The 23966-nt window shown below is 37.0% G+C and overlaps 2 protein-coding genes across 3 annotated transcripts; one reads left to right on the forward strand and one right to left on the reverse strand.

Annotated features, from left to right (window-relative positions):
• The first annotated feature begins 1580 nt into the window (after positions 1–1580).
• Positions 1581–8732, forward strand: LOC128511720 (CD276 antigen homolog). 2 transcript variants are annotated; one of them, XM_053484707.1, is made up of 6 exons: positions 1581–1734; positions 1879–1953; positions 3993–4065; positions 4162–4500; positions 6446–6493; positions 6754–8732. In XM_053484707.1, the coding sequence occupies exons 3-6, from the start codon at positions 4017–4019 to the stop codon at positions 6828–6830; spliced, it is 513 nt and encodes a 170-aa protein (XP_053340682.1). In that variant the 5' UTR covers positions 1581–1734; positions 1879–1953; positions 3993–4016; the 3' UTR covers positions 6831–8732. The 2 variants fall into 2 exon arrangements, with proteins under 2 accessions (XP_053340682.1, XP_053340677.1); XM_053484702.1 differs by lacking the exon at positions 1879–1953.
• A 2974-nt stretch (positions 8733–11706) lies between these two features.
• On the reverse strand, positions 11707–21364 carry LOC128511696 (CD276 antigen homolog). Its single transcript, XM_053484676.1, has 5 exons — positions 21167–21364; positions 13511–13583; positions 13055–13411; positions 12870–12917; positions 11707–12335 (listed from the first exon to the last, which is right to left on the reverse strand). Exons 2-5 carry the CDS (start codon positions 13557–13559, stop codon positions 12247–12249), a joined length of 543 nt encoding a protein of 180 aa, XP_053340651.1. The 5' UTR covers positions 13560–13583; positions 21167–21364; the 3' UTR covers positions 11707–12246.
• Positions 21365–23966: the final 2602 nt, after the last annotated feature.

Below are 23966 nucleotides of genomic sequence, written 5' to 3' on the forward strand. Positions count from 1 at the left end.
AACTATCGCTGAGATTTGTTTTGCACATAAAATAAACTTAAACACTTTACTTTTAGTTTGTAATAAAAAAAAGTGTACAGAATTGCTGAAATAGCAGATAATGTTAAATACTGAGATACTTTTAAATACACACTCGACTGTCACTTCGCATGATTTTACATTTATAAGAATATGTAAATTGTTTTATAGAGACGGCTGTGAAAAGAAGTTCAAAACATTTGTCATTTATGTGATGTATGGATTAGAGGATAAGAAACCTGAAAGTGTTCAGTATCATTTAAATTAACTTTATTAAGACTTTAGCAGCAGAGAGAGTTTATGAAGGACCTGAACATCTCAAACTAACGCTCTAATGGCAGTAAACTACTAAGAGTTCCAGTGATTGTAAAAATGAAATGAAATATCTGGCCTATCATATCTGCTCCACTGAGGATAGGTAAATAGATTCAGACAGTAACACAAACACTGAAGATCTGATTTTAGTTAATGTTCTTAAACGTCCCAGCATTAGGACATAAAGGATTCACCTCTTTCCATTCCATTTGACATTTACATTAATCTTACAAAGCTGATGAGACAGTACCAGACCAGGCTAACCTGGGAGATTTGTGTTGCGATTTTAAAAATGCAGATTTGAGATTTATTTTTTTTATCTTACAATTATAAATAAACTTTGCAAATAATTCCTCCACCTACATGATGTGATGCCTGTTGATGTGTGGATAGGTTACTGCACCACCTGTAGGATTATACAGGAACAGCTAAATGTACAATAACATAATAACATGACTATAATCTGGCTCAACAGATGTCACTTAGGGGCTTCATGATTTCCAGAACATTTAAAGTGTTTATGACACCTGAGTCACCCTGAGCTTTTAATGAGAATGAAGGTCACATGATAATGACCAGACGAACCGTGTAAATATAAAAGCTTAGTTCCTCAGATAATTGTGAATAGACTGACACATCTTTTATGGCCAGACCGAATTTTTTACAACAAGATTTCGTTTTCTGTCTTATTGCCTTTAGAAAAAATGCTGGCAGAAAGACTGCAAGTATGAACATGATTTAGGATTCAGGATACACATTTATTATTTTTAGCACAAAAAAGGCAGAGATTGGACCTACTGCTGAACATTTTAAGATTTTATCTTAGTTTTCCTTCTTAACAATAAAAAGGACATTTCAAAATTGAAAGTCACTGGTTTAATACAGTATATACACTCATATGACCACTTAGGAACAGTTTCTTATGCACTTTATTACAGTATGTACAGTTATCTAATCAGCCGATCGTGTAGCAGGAGCACATCATATAAACTCATACAGGTACAGATTTCTCCGGTCATTTTCCTGTTAGGTATAATGATCATGCCTGTATATGAGTCATTCACACAACAGCTCAGAGGACTGAAACTGAAAACATAGGCAGTTGTTCTAGACAAGTTTGGGCAATGTCTAATGTCAGATTTCAGAAAACACTGCTTCCTTGACACACCCCAAATACCAGGATAAGAGGTAATAATACTGCATAGACCTTATCCCTGCTCACATACTTGAGTCATAATAAAGACTAGAGTCACACTGGGACACGACCACAGACTGTATAGATGTGACTGAAGTCTGCTTCAGATCTGATTCACATTAATAAAGAAAAACAAATCTGTGTTACTTCATCCTGATGCTGTGTCTCCAGTCTGTGGAGAGGAAACACTGTGACATGGTGAAGGGGTGAGTGTAAACTTTATACACCTTTACACACTCTATAAAACTCTAAGCGTTATAAAACTATCAGCCGTGAGCAGGTAGAGACAGACACACCGAATATTTGAATATTTCTGACTCGTGACTGTATTTTGTGTTTTAATTGAACAGCGTGGATGAAGAAACACTGGGAAACATCTGGAGGGGCAGTTAGGGTTAAAACCACATGTAGTGGGGTAAATTCAGGTAAAGCAGGGCAATGTACTGAAGCAGCGTTTCCTTTCTGTCCTGATCATGGAATGTTTATCTTGTTGTAAAACTGATTTATTTTAATAATATTCTTCATCACTACTTCAATCTGCAAACTATTACACTGAGTATATCATTAAAAAAGGTTTGGCTTTTTTATTTATTGTGTTTATAGTTACATTAATATTGTTAAATGTTCTTTAATCACGTTAGTTCATGTTCATACTTGCAGTCTTTCTGTCAGCATTTTTTCTAAAGGCAATAAGACAGAAAACGAAGATAGTATAGGAATAGGCAAGTTCCTGAGGATTTGTTCCTGAGAGTCTTTCTAAATTTCCCCCTCAGGGCACACAGTGAAATCACAGCACCGCTGCAAAGTGCTTCATCTGTGTAGATGCAAAGTTTGTTTGATTAGAGAAAAGTAAAATTATTGTCCTAAATAAAGGTCTAGGAAGTCATCTTTATGATCTAAATGCACTGAATAACCAGGTTACGACATTCACGGCACACGCATAATTATAATTGTTGGACACTTATTGCTGGCTTAGGGAAAAAATAATCCTGGCAGAACTAAGTCTGTATGTCCAACAGAAGGTGCTGTCCACAACAAAAGATTAAGTTAAATTCGTAAGATTGATTTATCCTCACAATCCTTAAGTGATAAGCTGATCATGTTGGCAGTGGTGAAAGAGTCATTAGGCTTGGCCACAAGAATGCTTGAAAAGTGGACTTGATGTTTAACAAATAATGGACTTATGAATGTGTTGTAAGAAGCATTGGTACAAAATTTACTCAAATGTTTAAGGGACATAGGAGACAATCAGATATACATATAGATGTACAAGTATCTATAGTATATCCACAATAAAACAAGACCAATATTACCAACATAACCTGAAAGTCTGCTCAGCAAGGAAGAATTCACTGCTCCAAAACTGCCATAACAAGTCAGGCTATGGCTTCAAGTTTAAGTGCAGGTTCAAGTAGGCTTTATTGTCACTTCAACCATATACAGTTAGTACACAGTGAAACGAAACAACGTTCCTCCAGGACCAAGGTGCTACATGCAACATAAACTTACAACATAAATTAACAGAGAAGCTAAACTAGCTAACCAAGAGGCCTAGTTAGCTGGCTAGCAGAGACAGGACAGAGAGACCTAACATAAATTACAACATAAATTAACAAAAACTAACTAAAACTAACTAAGGAAGACTATCTACAGGTTTTACAGACAACACACAACAAAGTGCACATGCAAATGTGCAAACGAGCAACAACAAAGTGACAGTGCGACAACTGACATATCAGAACATAAAATATGGTGTTGAGGTTTGTTGAGGTGGCTTGCAGCTGCACATGGTTACAAAAATCTTGCTATGTAAATGCTTTGCTTCAGGAGGAACTGGTAAATTATGTAGATATATTGAAGCAATATATCAATATATTTGTGTAGAGAACTGAAAAGGTGTCTGTGAGCAATAAAGACTACAAACCTGACACACACAAGTTCTATCAGGAGGAACAGGCAAAACTTACTGTAAGAACCTTGTAGAAGGTGACATGAACATTTGACCCCAGTTAAACAAATTTTAAGGCAGTATTACCAAATAGTAACTAGTATGTAAGCTAGAATGTAGCTCATTTACCCACTGGGAATTTGTGAAAAGAAATAAAAGCTGAAATAAATCTTTCTCTTTGTTATTATTCTGATATTTCACATTCAGAAAATAAAGTAGTGATCCCTATTGACCCAACACGGTAGGTTTACTAGGAATAGCAGAAATTGTGGGAAAAAAACGTGTGTAAATGAATTGGGCTAAAGTGTAAACTTCTAACTTCTAACTGTGTGTGACTTAGTATTCCATTCAGTATAAATCCAGTTGAACTCTACTGTAGTTTGGTTCTGATTCGACTCAGCTTCTGGAAACAATTAAGTCACAAGATAGAGCCTGATGAAGCAACTTAACTACGCAGTCTTAATAGCAGTCCTAATCTGTAAACGCAGTCTTAATAACCCCTTCTGTTTGTTGTAGTAAATCTGCCCACACTGACACACCATGACCAACTTTTCTTACATCTGTATTGTGTTGATTAGCATCTGTATGGGTAAGTCACATTTTTTTCACATAAAAAAAAAAATATATATATAAAGAACATTTTTTAAATAAGTTCACTATCCAGATTTCAATTTTCCCATTTCAGACCTCCTCTCTGCAGGACCTGAGATCAGTGTATCTGGCCCAGTGGGTTCTACAGCTGTCCTGCCGTGTGACCTGACGAGTGGAGACACTGACATACTGTATATTAGATGGAACACTGAATCTGAGATTGTGTTTGAGAGACTGGGTGAGAAGACCTTTCAAGGTGAGGGATATGAAGATCGTGTGGACGTTCCTATGGAGAACCTGCATAAGAGGGACTGTTCCTTATTTTTGCACGATCTAAGACTGACTGATGCAGGAGTCTACACCAGCTATGAGACAACTAAATTCACCCGGCTATCTCTTCAGAATCAGGTTAAACTTTCAGTCCAAGGTGAAGGTGAGTCAGAACACAAAATCATCATTATCACACACACACACACACACACACACACACACACACACACACACACACACACACACACAAACACACACACACACACACACACACACACACAAACACACACACACACCTAAAAACAAAGCTTGAAATAAGTGTTGGGCAAGTAATCAAAAATAAGAACCGGTTTAGTGACAACATCCCTGATTTCCAGTCCCAGTGTTTCTGCACTGCACATTTTATTATAGAGGACTGCATGGGAGTGTTAGATTGAGACAACAGAATAATTAAATTAAATTTTGCATAGTGCTTTTAACAATAGTCAGGGTCATTGTCACAAATCAGCTTTACAGAATCAAAAGAAAATTATGTAAACTGGTATAAAATGTGTGAGAAAGACATCTATGAAAATTGCTTGGCAGTGATACTGTTTAGGCAACTGCAAGTTCAATATAAAAAAGATGTTTTTTAAGTTAATATGGGGTCCAGTTCATTTTTGGAGGCTCAGGTACAAAAGTGTGGGAAATTTAAGTCCTCAGTGAACAGCTGTCTCCAGGACCGTCTTCATGGTAAAGTGGAACCGTCCCCAGTCACCACACAACCCTAGAAGACAACATAGGGCCTCCGTGAGACAAGATCTCTAACCAAAAGCAGGGCACCAAAACGAGTCAGACAGGTCCAGAGGCAGAGGGGTTTGGATCAGTGGCAGCTCAGGAGCGACATGTATAGCTCTACAGAAAGAGAGAGACAGGGGGATGTAGAGAAAGAGGAGAAGGAGAGATAATAGTTATGTATGGTCACAGTCACATAATGTACTGTATAAGGTGAATGTACTGCAAGCAGGGACACCGGATTATGCAGAAGGAAGTTAATTAACAAAATTCTAATGACCAGGCAAATAGGATCTGAGCCAAAAGATTGTCATTCCCTTAATCCCTACTATATTTTCTAATCTATAAAGGAGAGTACTATGATCAATGGTGTCAAAAGCTGCACTAAGGTCAACCATGAACAAAAAATGCAGCCCTGATCAGAGGCGAGTAGGAGGACATTTAAGTCCACCTACTCACTAAGATTCAATTATTTGTCAAACGTACATTACTTTACACTGAAATAGTTTTTTTTGCATATCCCAGTTAGGAAGCTGGGGTCAGATCGCAGGGTCAGGCAGGATACAGCGCCCCTGGAGCAGATAGGTTTAAGGGCCTCGATCAAGGGCTCAACAGTGGCAACTTTACGGTGCTAGGTGCTAGTAACCCACAGCGTTAACCGATTGAGCCCCTACCGCCCACTTTAACCAGCACTGTCTCTGTGATGAGGCTTAAATCGTGACTAATACATTTAATGTAAGCTATTCCTATGTAGAACACACAGCCCCTGATAATTTCTGTGTTTCTCATTCTACACATATCCAGACACGGTGCAACAGCTATAAATTCAAAGCATTTGCGTTACACAAGTGTAATATATTTTTATCCAGATCATCTTTCATCCCTCTCTGTAACATGGCTGAAGCCACGAGTGACCACCCCAGGGATTTATAGTCAGGCAGATCGGCAGGTGGGCACGGTTGCTAGGCAACCCCACCATGCTTACAATTACAGAAAACGAGCTTACCTGGTAGGATACTTAAGGTCCCAGAAATCAGCTCACCAGGTGTGAACATTAGATACAAGGTACTTGGCTATTCCTATACTATTTCATATCTATTTATGAGAGCTTTTCTGCTCTGGGAAAGAAAAGATAAAAGTGCCTATTATTGTGGAGGTTAATAATGCTGTGTTTAATAACAGTACTGGAGTACACTAAGGTCATGGAGTAGATTATTAGTGAGTCTGACCTACACGCACCTCAGTGTAAATAATGTAGCTTCATCAAGAACTGCACTTACACAGGAATAATGATTGTGCCCAGTTTCTGCATTAATGCATTTTTTTTCTTTTAGTTTCCGCTCTTATAGAAACAAACAGCAGTATTTCATCAGCTTCCACTGGTGAGTCAGTATCTACTGTACCTTCTTTGTAAAACACTTTTATTTCCTGATTAATCACTTATTTAGTCTTTTTCAGAATGTTAGAGATGTGAGTAAGACGGGTTCCCTAAACCGCAGTGTATTCAATAGTTCTGATCCAGAACTAAAAAGATAAAAAGTGTGGAGTTGATTCAGATTGTTAAATGTGCATTTGGTAGATGTTGATGAGACTCTAAGTGTCTTCTAGTTAAACACAATAAATCTTTTCTGTCTCTCTGCAGTAATGAAGAGTCCTCACCCACTGGTCCTGTCCCTCGTCTCATGTTTACTCGTCCAGCTCTTCTGTGGAGAAACATGAGTGTGACAATAACATACAAGGCCACGCCCCCCCGGCCCCACCGTCATAAACACACACACACACACACACACACACACACACACACACACACACACACACAAACAGACCAGGGGGGTATTCCAGAAAGCAAGTTATGTGACATACCCGGTTAAGTTTGAGGGTAAGTTAGTGGATAACCTTAACTTTCGGTTCCAAAAACGGAGGTAACTTTCTGGGTATGTATGTAACCATAGCAACTTACTCTCTGAAGATGAGCTGCTCGGTAGCAGGTTATGTTTCAGAAGGTTATTGAGCATGGCGCGTCCTTTTAATGATGATCCTGTGGACATGGAGGCACAAATTATACGATTATACAAGAGACAGTTATAAGACCGCGTATTGATGTCTTTTCATTTCCTAATGATTATTTGAAAGAGCGTTATTGGTTTTCAAGGGAATCGTTAATTAACATCTCTTGAAACCACATATTGCAAACAACCTAATTTTGTATCCTTAATTTTTTGCCTTGTCAAAATCAATAAACTCATTACTTTTTTCCACTAACTATAGGTAATATGTGAGGCAACTCGCATCATTACTAAACCAAATCCAAATCACTCCTTCAGCCACCGCCCGCAATCTTGGGGTAACCGTGGACAATTATTTGTCATTTTCCCCACACATCGCCAACCTTACTCGCTTTTGTCGATTTCTTCTTTACAATATCAGAAGAATTCGCCCATTTCTTTCTTCACAGGCTACTCAGGTGCTTGTTCAGTCCCTTGTTATTTCAAGACTGGACTACTGCAACTCACTCCTGGCAGGCCTGCCTCTGTCCACGATTCGTCCTCTGCAACTGATCCAGAATGCAGCAGCACGTCTCGTTTTTAACCTTCCCAAGTTCTCCCACACCACCCCACTCCTCCGCTCCCTGCACTGGCTTCCTGTAGCTGCCCGCATCAAATTTAAAACACTGATGCTTGCCTACAAAGCTAAAAATGGCCCAGCACCCACTTACCTCTCTGCGCTAATTACACCACGCACTGCACCACGTTCCCTCCGATCCTCCAGCACTGCTCGCCTCATCCCACCATCTCTCAGGGACCGAGGGCGGCATTCATCCAGGCTCTTTTCTGTTCTGGCACCTAGGGGGTGGAACGAACTTCCTCTAGATGTCCGTACAGCAGAGACTTTGACTATCTTTAAACGACAACTCAAGACTCATCTGTTTCTCCAGTACTTGGACTAACCCCCCCCCCAAAAAAAAAACAAAAAAAACTCTTCCCAGTTGTGTTGGACTAATGGCACTTAGTTATTAACCTAGTTAACCCAGTGTAAGTATGTATCCAATGACGTAAACATTAAAGCACTTTTTGTACTGTAAGTCGCTCTGGATAAGAGCGTCTGCCAAATGCCTAAATGTAAATGTAAATTACTAATGTTGAGGCCAAATGGCCAGGTTCTGTGCATGGTGCCAGAATTTTCCACGAGCCATCATTATGCCAGGCATTTTAGCAGGGTATGTTTTGCTTTATACAATGTTTTTTTTTTTTTTTACAAGTGTGCATTGTACACTTGAATCATTACAGGTCAGTACAATGGTTACTTGCTGGGGGACAGAGGATACCCTTGTCTGTCCTATTTAATGACACCCTACTCTGAACCTGACCCTGGACCACAGACACGCTTTAACCTGGCTCACAGCTGAACACGGGCCAAGGTGGAGATGACCATAGGGATCCTCAAGTTTCAGTGTCTGCGTGGGCTCCGGGTCAGTCCAGAGAGGACATGCGACATCATAGTGGCTTGTGTTGTGCTTCACAACATTGCCACTATAAGAGTATAGAGCCACCCTCCTTATATTGAAGAAGAGGCCCAGAGGAACCTCTACAGATTTTTGCACACAACATGGAAGTGATGGAAGACAGGATTTGTCAAAATTACTTTTATTAAATTGTTTGCACTGGTCTGCTGTGCTGTTCATTTCTTTATTTCGTGAAAAACAATGAAAGTAAAATGAAACAAAATGTGTTTTTTTAATGACCATTGCTTTATATACACAACACTTTTAACATGCAACAGATTAATATACGCACAAGTTCTCACCTTAAGGTGACGCTCCAGTAATTAAATTTCTAGTTTTGCTTTTTTAATGGATAGCCTTTTCTCTTCCATTTAAGGTCCATCTCCATGTCACTTTTTCTTATTTGTTTTTGAAGATGGACTTTATACAGCTCCTTTGCTGGCAACTGGGAAGGAAACTAGGATTTATTATTAAAAATAATTAAATAAATAAGATTCTGTCAGACAATAAAATTAAAATATGGACAACTGCACACAAATTCTCACATTGCTTAAATTGTGCACTGAGGTTGAAGGACCTTCAACTGTGAAGAAATTCCCAGGTATGTACTGTGAAAGAACAATGACAGTTTGTTACTCTAATGTAAAAAGGGGGCATGTATTATGATATTCTATTCAATTCAATTCAATTTTATTTGTATAGCGCTTTTAGCAATTGTCATTGCCACAAAGCAGCTTTACACAATTAAAAGAATTACTTAAGTTTGCACAAATAGTATGCATCCTACCTCAGTGGATCTACCAGCATTGTCCACTTCTGTCACAGCAGATGTGGTCTCTTCATCTTCATTGGAAATATGCAAGTATACGTTATCTGGCAAAAATAAAAAAATTAAAAAACCTAAAAGCAACTAAAAGTACCTGACAACAAAACACTTACAACTGTGACAGACTGTGTTCTTTCTGTAGGGTCCAATAATACAATCCCTCTATTAGTATCTATAAGAAAATACAACCTATAGAATTCTTAATATTGTCAAAGCAAAAACCAATAATGCAGGAAAAAACATGTCAAAGTAATACAACTTAGATCACAGTAGCCTGTACATCATATGCAGTTAAATAAATTAAGCCTGCATGAAAGTGACAGAGATAGTAATTTATTAAGTGATACAGTATAATGAAAACAACTCATAGTGGTAAACTTACATTTCACCATGTTAGTGTCACTGGTCGCCCTTTATTAAGGGACAGAGCCGCTCCTCAGATGGGGGGAGGGGAGGTGGTGGTGGGTCCCCACCAGTTAGACGGGCTTCAACCTTCTTTCTATCTACATGAAAGAAAGAATATACTAAACCGTGTTTAATAAATAGTTCAGTGATCGTGTAATCAAATATTACCTTTTTTCAGAATTTCGTGTGTTTCATTTTCACTTGGCTTCTGGCTCCTGAAGGATTACACCTTATTAAATAAGAAACCATAAATTCCTAGTCAGTATAAATTGGTAGTTTAACCTAAAAAAATGAATGGCAGGAAAAGTACACGCTTTCATTTAACAGCCAAAAGTATGCGACAGGGGTGTTTAATTATTTTGCATTATAATAAAAGGAGAGACACAAAGGAGATGTATTTGCAATTTAATGCACTCATGAATTTACTCTGTCCGTTATTTTTTGCCAAGCCAACTCTCTTTCTTTAGCCGGTGCAGCCGTATCGCTTTTTTCATTATTTTTGGCCTGAATTCCTCACTCAAAAAAATGAACATGGCTACCTGTTACATGTACTAAAATGTAATATGTGTTTTGTACATAATGATTTCATGTTTCCAAGATAAACATAAATAAATCATGTTGTATTTACTTGAAATTCAACAACTTAACATGTATTAGATTCAGTCATGTTGAGATAAACCAAAGAGATCTTGTCACTATGAAACCGGAAATAGCAAAACCGGAAATCTTGCGAGAAGACATCGCGAGAAGAGAACACAGTGTGTTGAGAAGACAAACGTTTGGCGGGCGTGTGGAAAAGGTAAGCAGAAATTAATTCCCATCTTTCTAAATAGAAACGAAATACTGAACATAAATGTCACCTGCTGTTTAGCGATGTTTAGTCACGTTATTTTGTTTTAAGCTATTTCTTGTATTTTTAATCACACTTAAAATACCGACGGTTATATGCGCGTGCTTAATCTGCGGTTCGGTTCTGGTTTCGGTCTGTTCTCATGAGTTGTGAAGCGACAGGAAGAAAGTATAAATATTGTTCATTTGATAAATTAGGTATCATGAATTTTAATTGAATCTATCTCTGTATTTTTTCACAGGAGTTTGTGAGTGAAAGTGTCCTGTCTGCATCTGACTTCAGGAGTTTCCTGACCAACCGTCTCTAACGGTCATATTTAAAAGTCATAACGGAGAGTTATAAAGTACAAAACGTTTCTGTTGGTGTTTAATTTTTTTTCTATGATTAATTCTTATTTGTGGCGTTTTATGTTTTGTACATCTTTTCAAATTGAGACCTCATTTGTAAGTTGCTGCTGGTGTAAAATAAAAATCTCCGTTTTATCCCGTTTGTCTTATGCTTCCTTCCTTCACAGAATTCTGTTGACCAGGGCTTGAAATTTAAATTTACTTGAGTTGGATCAACTTAATTTACAACTGAAAAATGTGTTGTACCAACGCTATTCATTTATGTTAACAGTATTAAAGTATGTTGGACGCAGCTGTAATTGGACTATTTTCTAGGTTATTTATAAATAAAGCATTTCTGAATTATTTTTTTAAAATGTACTTAAATGTAATCTTTTATAGTTATAAAATAATAATAACAATAATAATAATAATTAATTAATTGATTTACGCTATCCATTTAGAATAAGCTTTTATCCAAAAGACAACAGTTAGTCAACAGTCTGTCATAATACACAATGCCAGGTTTATTAAAAAAAAATAATAATAAAATAATAATAATAATAAAATAATAATAATAATAATAATAATAATAATAATAATAATAATAATGTACTGATTATCACAAGATATATAAGATGCAAATCATTCTTATTAAATCATAGTATTCTACCTCAAAGCTGATACTCAAAATACACTATATACGTTACTAATTATACTATAATTACTATATGGTAATTGTGTATAGTGTGTATAGACTTGTAATTGCACACCAGCTTAACTCAGAAAAAAGTTCAGATTTTTGGATCATTTGATACACCACACTGTAAGAAGAACAAACTGGTTTCTCCAGAACAAAATTCTGTTTGGCAGAAAGTCCAGTTTCAGTTCAGACTACATTACAAAAGTTTCAGAATGTTAAAATTGTAGTAAAAACAGTGCCTCAGTACTTAATAAATAAGACTTTATTTCGGTAGCAGTTGTGACCTTCTGACAGATGACTGTTATAAGAAATACTGCTGTAAAGTCTGATTAAATACAGAAACCCTTATAATTATAATCATCTGTGGATATTTTCAGTCCTCCAGGTCAGTGATGGTGAGGTGAAGCCTTATTGAGGTGTCCAGGCTTTCCAGCCAATAACTTCACCAAAAGGTTTATTTCAGGAAGCTTTATTTAAGGGTTTATTGGACTGCCATCTTGTGGAGAACTTTTGTGTTTATAGGTCACACCCATGTTTCTCCACAGAAGAGCTGGACGAGTAAACATGAGACGAGGGACAGGACCAGGACCAGTGGGTGAGGACTCTTCATTTCTGCAGAGAGACAGAAAGTTTTAGTGACAGTTGTGGTTGGAAGTTTACACACACTCATGAACATGAACATCAGGACAATTCTGGTCTTTCAGTGATTTCTTTGAACTGATCTTTTTCTGGGGCTGAATGACTGAACAACACACATCTTTAATAGAAGTAAACTCCAAGAGTCTGGAGCATGCATTTTAATGATGAGCTGCTTCACCTGCATCAGCACCTCTTTACACTGTGTACTGAGAGTCTCATCAACATCTACCAAATACACATTCAACACTCTCAATCAACTCCACACCTTTTATCTCCTTAATCTGTCATGAGATAACTGAGGAACAGCCACAACTGGCCTTTACACTGCGCATCACTCAGGTGTCCCATTACTTTTGAGCTGGTGAAAATGAGGAACTGGGTAAAAATGGGTGTAATTCCTAAAGTGGGATTTTAAAAGTCAGTCCTACTTCCACCTCTAACGTTCTGGAACAGACTGTTAATTATTGATTAGTGATGAAAATAAGGGGAAGGTAGATACTGACTCACCTGTGGGAGCTGCTGAAATACCAACGTCTGTTTCTTTAAGAGGGGGAACTAAAGGGAAAGAAAACACACATTACTGCATCATAACACAGTAAGATTTACACTTTTATAATCATTAGTTATTTCCAGCTTTGTTCTCTGGTGTGTGTAACGCTCAGTGTGTGTTCTACTGACACTAACTCACTCACCATAGACTGAGAGATTAACACTGTTGATCAGGACTGTTCCTCTCCTAACACGGACAGATCTCTTGGTGTGTCTCACTGTCTGGTAGCTGGTGTAGACTCCTGTATCAGTAAATGTCAGATTGTGTAACACCAGTGAACAGTTCCCCTTACGCAGCTCCTCCACAGGAACGTCCACACGACCCTCATATCCCTCACACTGATACGAGTCCACACTCAGTCGCTCAAACACAGTTTTAGATTCAATGTTCCATCTAATATACAGTCTGTCAGTGTCTACACTCGTCAGGTCACACGGCAGGACAGCTGTAGAACCCACTGGGCCAGATACACTGATCTCAGGTTCTGCAGAGAGGAGGTCTGAGACGGGAAATTATAATATAGATTAATCTGGACAGAGCAGTTATTTTAATAACATTATGTTTCATCTGTTTAATATAAGATAAAAATGTGACTTACACACACAGACGCTGATCCACACGGTGCAGATGTAGGAAAAGTTGGTCATGGTGCGTCAGTGTGTGTAGATTTACTATAACAGAGGCAGGTGTCAATATATAAAGAAATAATTAAACTAATAAATACATTTATACAGTTAAATGTTAAACAGCACAAAGGTTTATACTCAAGTCAAGATATCCAAAGTCATCATCACTTTTAATAAAATAATTTATAATTACTAATCTCTGGGTAAATAATTCTACACTAATCTGACATTTTGATTTACATCAAACAGGCGAGTCCTAAATTTTGTTTGTTTGTATTAGGATTTGTTGCCATATCAGCTTCTCAGGCTATTTCATGGCAAGATTCACATTAAATATTAAGCTGATTTATTCTAACCAATTTTATATTATGTTATAATGTAAGTCATTTAAAGAGTAGTGGGAAAGTAAAAAGGATATAATAATAATAGATCACATTATACCATGGTCTTGGTCAGAAGAACAAGACTTTACATTAGGTTCTTTAGGTGCACTTTAGATAGAAATTGTAAAAGTTTTTCTGGTTTTGTCTTGCAAAATATGTTTTTGATATCTTGTTCTGGTAGAAATAGTTTTAGATGGATGGACGGATGGATGGAGGGAGGGAGGTAGGTAGGTAGGTAGGTACTTTATTCATCCCCGTGGGGAAATTCACACTTTTCTTATGATGTTAAATCTTGGGCAGTCCAAAAGAATGTGTTTTATGGTTAGGGTAGTTCTGCAGCGCTGACATTTTGAAGCTTCTTCATCCTTTAATACGGGTAATCCCTATACGGCACCTTTTATATACGACCTGGTCGTGTCTTGATTCGAATGGGTGATAATTTCTTTTTCCTACCACTGGGTTTATTTTGAATAATTTGTTGTTTTTGTACTGATTCCATTCTGCTGGTCATTTATTTGATATATATATATTGATTTATCAGTGGTTTGAGGTCAGAGTGTGGGATTTAACATACGCTAATTGTTTCTGTAAGGGCTTGTCTTGCTGCCATGTCGGCTTGTTCATTTCCCGTTATTCCACTATGTCCTGGAATCCAGTAGAAGATAATATTGTGATGGTTCTTCTGTAGTTTGTTTGCCTTAATGAATATATCAGTGAATATTGGGTGATTTGTTTTCATACTGTAGATTACAGAGCTTGTAGACAGAATTTTGAGTCGGTAAATACTAAGGCGTTTTGTTCTCTTTCTTTTTCAATATGTTCCAGAGCAAGTAACAGAGCCCAGGCTTCTGCTGTAAAGATGGAACTTTGGTCTGGGATACGGATTCCGTAGTGATGTTGGTCGGTTATTGTTGCTGTAGAAACGTGGTTGTCCATTTTTGATCCGTCCGTGTATATGGGTTTATGGTAGGGAAAAATGCTTTTCATTTCGAGGACTTGTTGATGAAAAATATACGGATGAGTTTCAGCCTTCTTATTATAAGTAAGTTCGAAATTGATATTAAGCTTTTGCAAGCTCCCAGGAGGTATTGGGCAAAAGTGTGTCTGACTTAGGACGTCCAGATTTATGCCTAAGTTTTCCATGTGAGGTCTGGCGCGTATACCGAAAGGTTTGATTTAGTTTGGTCTGGCCTCATACAGATGCAAATATTGTGGGAAGAAGATTGGATTATAAAATAGATTTTGTGAATTTGTTTTTATCTTTGTTGCATACTGGAGAGCTAGTTTCAAGCGTCTTATATGAAGAGGTGGTTAATTTGCAGTACACACTTCCAGCTGCGAGTCCTAAAGTGACGTCATTAAGGTCTGCATTAATCCCAGTCTTCATCAGATTCAGTATACACTTCCAGTTCTCCCAGGTCTGTTATCTGAGTTTAATCGAGTTTGCATGTGCACTGACAGAGACTCAGATCGAGAACTTCCCTAACATGTACACATCTTTCATTAAAATAAACTAATAAATAGTTTATGACTGAGCAGAATAACAAGCGGTTTATTAATGAGTTCTAATGCAGGAGTAAGTCAGGTTCAGTAGTTTAGTTATCAGGACAAACTGCTTTACCTGCACTTACCTTACACCGGGCTTTAAATAACTAAACTTTAGTTTTATTAAGTTTTAACGGGTTTATTAATCAGTCGGTGACGTCACGAGCCCCGTTCTATAGAGTCTATATAGGTAAATATATTATTTAAACTCACCTACTGATGTTACATATACGACTGCAGGCTCCAAAACAGTGGGAAAAAAGGCAAAATAAAAATCCTCGCTTCAAAACTACACTGTGTGGATCATGTGACCAATGAATCACTAGACTCTTTTGTTATGGTGTAAACTTTCCCCATGCTCGTTATGCTCGGATGCCCCTCCCAAATGCCCCCCTATATGGTAACAACCTAATATGGGAACACATCCTGTATCCTGTGTCTGCTGAATCTCATAAAAAAATATTATAAATTAATATTATAATGACCCCTAGGGACGTGACAGGCTTCTTAAACTAAAATACTAACTAAATATTAATGTTTTTAGGATGTGTTCATGCAATCACTTTCAAATCCAACAGGTATTTATTCATAATGTTTATTTTATAATAAAATTCGTTTTGTGTCATTTGTTGAAATCTTGTCATATTTTATATATAAAGATGCGAATAACTCATTTATTTACACTAAAACAGCTGTTAAATAAATGTGCCATAAAAATAATTAGATGACAAATTTCCTTAATGGTCTCGAAGGCTGTCACGTGACCAGGGCTCATTATAACAGTAATATCATATTTTATAATAATATAGAATAATATGACTCAGGACTAAACCATTTCACCTCGGGTCTGTAGGCTGGTTATATATTATTCTTAATGTTTTCACACAGAACAGAAGAATGAGATCCCCTACTTTTTCCCATTTTGACTTGAACACCCCTCATATATTATTTTCTCATTCTATATTATACTGTGAAAAAAGTATGAGGCGCCGTATAGGGCTTAAATCAAACTTCACTCACGCACACACACATGAAACACTTGCATACACATATATGAAACAGTCACACATATGCATATATATACAGTACTACTGTACTAACTGCTTAAACAACTACATATGAAATGCGCACACACACACCTATGAGATGCGCACACATACACCTATGAGATTTTCAGTGTAACCGGAAGTCATTTCAGTGTAGACAGACTTTTCGCTTCATTCTCCCTGTACGGTAGTACTGGTTTTAAACAGCCTGCTGTTGGACAGTTTAGAAGACGGAGTAGGACAGTATAATGATCATCATTGCTCAATCACATGGCGTATTCAGAACTACTGTTCACATAAAGTCTGAATATTGCAGCGGCAGAAAACGCAGTTTTGCGAAATGTGTTTCCTCGCCTTCGCTAATATGAACAATAACAAACTCATCGGAATCCAACTTGATTCTCTCCGCTTGATCAAATCCAAATACAGAATCGGAAATTCAAACATTGTGCCGACCCTCCACACCACCCACTGTGTGATAATAAATAAATCACTCGCTGTTTTCTAAACTGTACAATAACAGTCTATTTAAAAGACGCTACTAATCAGGAAGAATGAATTGGCAAGTCCATACACACTGAAATCACTACACCCTACTCCCTACACCCTACTCCCTACACCCTACACCCTGCGCAGGAAATGTCTGATAAGGGAACTTCACTCTACAAAATTCCACCATTCAGAACACCATGCAACGTCACTTCCTCCTTGCATTACCATGGTAACACAAGCACCTCGGATACCTGTCGCTGCTGCTGTGGAAATTTCACGCTACGGACATTAAATATAGATTATTTATTGAAACAAAAACTGATACTATTGAAAAATATATAACATATTGAAACGTTTATAACTTATCGAAAATGATTCGGTTAATTTACAAGATGTACGGAGATGTATTTATTTATTTATTTATTTATTTTTTTTTTTTACAGATTACTAGCCTTTATAATACTAAGGGTTTCTAAATTAAGTTGAAATGTAAATTATTGTGTCTTATTCATATGATGTCGTCCTCGATTATGATTATAATAAATATATAAATAATTTTTCAAGTTAAATTTTTTTCACGCTTCAGGGATATGTAATGACTAATAATTTTTCATACCCTTTTCCGCTAAAGTAAAGATCCGTTGTTCACTAGTTCCCTACACCGCTACAGTTCGCTACTCTGTGTAGTTGTGTGTGTACAGAGAGTTTGTGGATGTATGTGCGCGCACCTCATACAGTAAGTGTGTGTACGGAGACTTTGTGTATATGTGCGCACGTCTCATAGACATGTGTGTGCACAGAGAGTTTGTGTGTATGTGCGTATTTCATATGTAATTGTTTGAGCAGTTAGTAGTATATATGTATGTGTGAGTGTTTCATATGTGTGTATGCAAGTGTTTCATATGTGTGTGCGCATGAGTGAAGTTTGATTTAAGCCCTATACGGCGTCTCAAAAAAAGTAGTTTGTCCCTTCCTGATTTATTTATTTACTTTAGCATATTTTTCATGTGTGTGTGTGTGTGTAAAACAGCTGAACCAGTCAATCACAGCAGAAGATCATGAATAAAACTCTAGCACCCAGTACAGTACAGCGTGTGTGTGTGTGCGTGTGTTTGTATACAGTCTCTGTGCAGACCTTTATGTTCAATGCCTCATCTAATGCCCACATCTCTCAGTTCTACTCTAAAATCTCTCCTCTTCAGAACACGAGTATCACTTCAACATAAGTCTCAAAAAACTACTACACTAATTTCTACAGCTCATCCATTCAGATTTCACTTCAGAGGGATGTGTCACGTGTCTGAAGTCACATGATGCAAACAATAAATGCCCTTTATTAGATTAAAGAGGAAAGGAAGCAGTGAAAGAACAAACAGACTTTATATTTTACATGAACTTTGGACATTCTGATTGTGTTTACTGATTCTCTCTCATAACATGCGCTTTACTGATCTGATCTTCAAACGCTTACACAAATGTATACAAATTTCACCCAGAGATATTACTTATACTTATCACCTGGAATTGTGTGTGTGTGTGTGTGTGTGTGTGTGTGTGTGTGTGTGTGTACAATGTTCATATAAATATATTTAAGATAATAAGATACGTTCTATGGTTAAAATAGAGAGAAGTGTTTGTTCACACATGTGTAAAGCATGTTAATCTGTGTGCAGGGCGCAGAAAGCTGAGAGATATGATTCTCTGTGTAGTTAAAAGTTAAATAAAAACAGACTATATACCCACAATAACTTTATATAAGAATATAATTTATGTGATGAAAGATTTACAAATCCAGACAATCCAAATCCAATAACCAGTTAAAAGTGATGAATGTGATAAGTGTAGATAGTCCTGATCTGTCATAGTGACACAGGCGGGTCTTTAAATAAAGCTGAACCTTTCTCCTCCAGATGAAGAGCTGAGAATCACAAACACACACTGATAACCTCAGGTCAGGATATAAACTCCTCTCTCTCTCTTCCAGTCCACCTTTTTATCCCCTCCTGGTTAGTGACATGACTCGCTCCTCCTATGAGTACCGACTGAACATCAGGCTGATCACCAATCATAAGAGGAGTATAAAATTATATATAATTTTATAAGATTATTATAATAATTTTATATTATTATTATTATTATTATTATTATAGTGGTCAGTGCGTATTGGTGTGTTTTACTTAATTTTTAAGGTTTGTTTTACTTTCTGCTTGCCGAATTCTCTTTGAGTGACATGGGGCGCCACAGTCTGCCTCCATATGTTTCTATGTTGCATCATCCCAGCAAGTGACTTGCATTGAATGCTTCACCGCAGTAGTTTCAAAACATCTGAGGACTTTGAACTTAAGTGATAATTAAATGTGGAACAGACGCTTGTAAGATTGTCCCCAGCAAAACTGGAAACAGTGTTTGGGCTTAGTGTAACATCAGCAAAGGTGCACAAGTTCCAACATATTGTGTTTGTTAATGGGAGATGTTCTCTTAAAACACTCAGAATGTTTAATGTGCCTAAAATTGGTAATTGATGTGTTTTTTTTTATTAATTATTATTTCATTTGTTTACTTTTTGAAACAGGATCAGTGCGGGTGGATGAGTGAGTGAATGGGCACTGTTAATTGATCCTGGCATGTGTCATATATATTTGTATTAATAAATATTTTGTATTTAGGTTTAATTGGGGTTTGTTGCTATTCCTGTCCTTGGTTAGTGTCCTGTCTGGGAAATTGAAGCAATCTTCCCCTGAGCTCATGACTAGATAGGCAGTGCATAGGTAGCACTTATACTCGCACATTCACATTCTTAGTGAGCGAGCGTTGCGTGTCTGGGTGAGCATTCCTGACGCGCGCGTGGCCCTGCTTACACTTAGGCCCATGTGATATTTCAGTTTTTCTTTTTTTTTTTTATCTGCAAAAATGTCAACAATTCTGTGTTTTTCTGTCAAGATGGGGTGCTGTGTGTACATTAATGAGGGGAAAAATGAACTTAAATGATTTTAGCAAATGACTGCAATTAACAAAGGGTGAAAAATTTAAGGGGGTCCGAATCCTTTCCGTACCCACTGTATATGTATATCTGATTGTCTCATATGTCCCTTACACATTTGAGTAACTTTTGTACCAATGCTTCTTACAACACATTCATACATCCATTATTTGTTAAACATCAAGTCCTCTTTTCAAGCATTCTTGTGGCCAAGCCTTAATGACTCTTTCACCACTGCCAACATGATCAGCTTATCACTTGAGGATTATGAGGATGAATCAATCTTACGAATTTAACTTAATCTTTTGTTGTGGACAGCACCTTCTGTTGGACATACAGACCTACAGTAGTTCTGCCAGGATTATTTTTTCCCTAAGCCAGCAATAAGTGTCCAACAATTATAATTATGCGTGTGCCATCATGGAAGAAAAACACGATGAATGTCGTAACCTGGTCATTCAGTGCATTTAGGTCATCATTAAGATGACTTCCTAGACCTTTATTTAGGACAATAATTTTTACTTTTACTTTTCTCTAATCAAACAAACTCTGCATGTACACAGATGAAGCACTTTGCAGCGGTGCTGTGATTTCACTGTGTGCCCCGAGGGGGAAATTTAAGAAACTCTCAGGAACAAATCCTCAGGAACTTGCCTATTCCTATACTATCTTTGTTTTCTGTCTTATTGCCTTTAGAAAAATTGCTGACAGAAAGACTGCAAGTATGAACATGAACTAACGTGATTAAAGAACATTTCACAATTTTAATGTAACTATAAACACAATAAATAAAAAAGACAAACCTTTTTTTATGATATACTCAGTGTAATAGTTTGCAGATTGAAGTAGTGATGAAGAATATTATTAAAATAAATCAGTTTTACAACAAGATAAACATAAGGTTAGACATTCCATGATCAGGACAGAAAGGAAACGCTGCTTCAGTACATTGCCCTGCTTTACCTGAATTTACCCCACTACATGTGGTTTAAACCCTAACTGCCCCTCCAGATGTTTCCCAGTGTTTCTTCATCCACGCTGTTTAATTAAAACACAAAATACAGTCACGAGTCAGAAATATTCAAATATTCGGTGTGTCTGTCTCTACCTTCTCACGGCTGATAGTTTTATAACGTTTAGAGTTTTATAGAGTGTGTAAAGGTGTATAAAGTTTACACTCACCCCTTCACCATGTCACAGTGTTTTCTCTCCACAGACTGGAGACACAGCATCGGGATGAAGTAACACAGATTTGTTTTTCTTTATTAATGTGAATCAGATCTGAAGCAGACTTCGGTCACATCTATACAGTCTGTGGTCGTGTCCCAGTGTGACTCTAGTCTTTATTATGACTCCTCCTGTTGTAGTCAGAGATACAGGTTTTACACGGAATTAGAAAAGTTAAGGAACAAGTATGTGAGCAGGAATAAGGTGTATGCAGTATTATTACCTCTTATCCTGGTATTTGGGGTGTGTCAAGGAAGCAGTGTTTTCTGAAATCTGACATTAGACATTGCCCAAACTTGTCTAGAACAACTGCCTATGTTTTCAGTTTCAGTCCTCTGAGCTGTTGTGTGAATGACTCATATACAGGCATGATCATTACCTACACTGTCAGAAAAAAGGGTATGGTTGGGGTGCGTTTGTGACACTTAGGGTACAAATTGTGAAGTTGTACCCTCAATGGGTCATAGTCGCACCTTAAGGTACTTATATGTACCATTTAGGGGTGAAAAGGGTACAAATATGTTTTCAACTGTCTGAGGGTCCATTATTGGACCATTTAATCGCCAAATAAAGGTACAATCACTTGTGTGACAAAAGGAGTAGGCCAAAGTGTATAAAACAGTCACCTCAAATAGATTAAACAGAAACAATAATCATTTTCATGAGTTGGTTATTAGGAAAAGATGCATAAAATAACCAAATATATTTATGAGCTCACATCTTCACTAAGTAGTTCTGAACAGTACACAAGCACATGACATTTTGATTATGCAGATCATCAAGATAATACCTTTTAAACATAAATCACATGCATTAAAGGCTGTATTTTTAATTGTAATTTTAAACTGATATAAGAGCGGTTTTAAGTTTTGCTTTTAGAGTTAAACAAATACATGTACATGTACTACTTTTTTAGCAAAATCACAATGTATTTAACGTTTATTTAACATTACATGGTGAACTACTTTGCCTCAAAGTTCAAGTACACATTTTCGTAGCCACTTTCGTCCAATTGTACCCCGCACGGTGCATTTTATGCGCCTTGATTCAAGTTCACTTGACATTGCGTCTGTAGCTAGGCTTAACGTTACCTGACACGTGATAAAAAACTTTCTTCAAAAACATTGTCTTCTCATCAGCCTGAAATTCTATAATTTACGGATATAATCCGTGTTGATTAATACCAGTTTTATTTGGTATAACGTTACTAAGATGTCCTAAACATGAGAATCATTTGTCCTGTCACATCGAGGAGTTACGTCACGTCGGCATTGAGCCCTTCCAAGAGCAACAAGTGAAATGTGTTTAACGTTACCGTTATTTATCAAAACTGGTAAACTCGTGAAATAAGTTCTATGAGCTGCTAAATTAAATAATTTTGCTTCTAATCAGTTACTCACAGGGGAAAAATGCATTTCTCTGTTAGTGCGTTAAGTGTACATATTGGTACCTTTCAGCTTTTGTACCTTAGGGTACTACCCAAATGACAGTTTTGAGTGTAACGCTATGCCAAAGGTTCTCAACTCTGGTTGGCGAGATGCATTTTCCTGCAGAGTTTAGCTCCTACCTTGATCAAGCTCACCTCCCTGTAACTTTCTAGTGATCCTAAAGACCTTAATTAACTTGTTCAGCTCCATATCCATATAATAACTTTTGATTTAAATCACATAAATGCATTGGACTGAAGAAAGACATGAACATCTTGGATGACATCTTGGATTTACATCATCTGTAAATTTTAGTTCTAGAAGTGAACTTCTACTTTTAAAAAAAATGTCTATAAAAAAATACTGGTCTAATGTAGAGTAAAACATTTTCAAACCTAAAGTAGAAAATACTAATTTTAAATAATAATTATTATTATAAATTTAAGACACCACACTGTAACATGCAAGTGTATAACAGTGGAGACAATAGTCCAAATTTTAGTTATTGCCCACTCCTACTCTGATCAGCAGTTTATGGACCTTACTGAGCCTAACTATTTAAGAATTTAAATTAATGAATAAGATACAGGCTATTTATAATATAAAATGTTTGAAAAGTACTTAAGTATTTATTTTTACAATAGATTCTGACTTTCGTGCAGCACTGATCCTGCTGCCCCACATCTTTAAAGAGAAAGCTGAGAGCTTAATCACCTTGGGAGAGGTATGGAACTATTTGTTAAACTCTCACTTTGTAATAATCTGATACAAGTCTGGTTATGTAGTTGTGACAGATGTTGCATGGTTTTACTAATAGATGTTTAACATTTTCTTTTCTTCTCACATTGTGATGCTGATAATCCATACCCAACCATACAGTTGCAAGAAACTGACTGGAAAATGGCTTTCTCCAAGAGGGTTCAAGTCCTTGTCAAAGCAGATGGTGTGGAGGTGTACAGGGGAATAGGAGATGAAGAAGGGATACTTGCAGCCTTCAGTGCTCACTATGTTTTCAACTTGGCTTATCCACCCTACATGAAGAATACACTGACCTTCCTGCAGCATGCCATAGCAAAGATTACTGAGGTGGGTGGCAAGCCCCTTCCAATAACTGTCACCCGAGTACTTAATATCCTGTGCTAAATATGCCACAACCATATCGATTCACAAGGTGTAGAAGAAAAAACTTCACCCTAATAAAACTAGTTTAACATGTTGGTCTGGTTTACAACCATGATTAAATACATTTTAAATATCAACACTAGTGTTGGGCGATATGGAAAAATCATATATAACGATATGGATTATTTTATATCACGATAATGATA

The sequence above is a fragment of the Clarias gariepinus genome, chromosome 2, assembly GCF_024256425.1.
Source record: "Clarias gariepinus isolate MV-2021 ecotype Netherlands chromosome 2, CGAR_prim_01v2, whole genome shotgun sequence".
Taxonomy (NCBI): Eukaryota; Metazoa; Chordata; class Actinopteri; order Siluriformes; family Clariidae; genus Clarias; species Clarias gariepinus.

Bases quoted from the DNA above. Each gene is read 5' to 3' on its own strand.
- LOC128511720 (XM_053484707.1), top strand. From the start codon at position 4,017: ATGACCAACTTTTCTTACATCTGTATTGTGTTGATTAGCATCTGTATG. The intron at 4,501-6,445 runs GTGAGTCAGAAC...TTTTTCTTTTAG, and splicing joins ACTTTCAGTCCAAGGTGAAG to TTTCCGCTCTTATAGAAACA. The intron at 6,494-6,753 runs GTGAGTCAGTAT...GTCTCTCTGCAG, and splicing joins TATTTCATCAGCTTCCACTG to TAATGAAGAGTCCTCACCCA.
- LOC128511696 (XM_053484676.1), bottom strand. From the start codon at position 13,559: ATGACCAACTTTTCCTACATCTGCACCGTGTGGATCAGCGTCTGTGTG. The intron at 13,412-13,510 runs GTAAGTCACATT...TTCCCGTCTCAG, and splicing joins GTGGATCAGCGTCTGTGTGT to ACCTCCTCTCTGCAGAACCT. The intron at 12,336-12,869 runs GTGAGTCAGTAT...GTCTCTCTGCAG, and splicing joins TATTTCAGCAGCTCCCACAG to AAATGAAGAGTCCTCACCCA.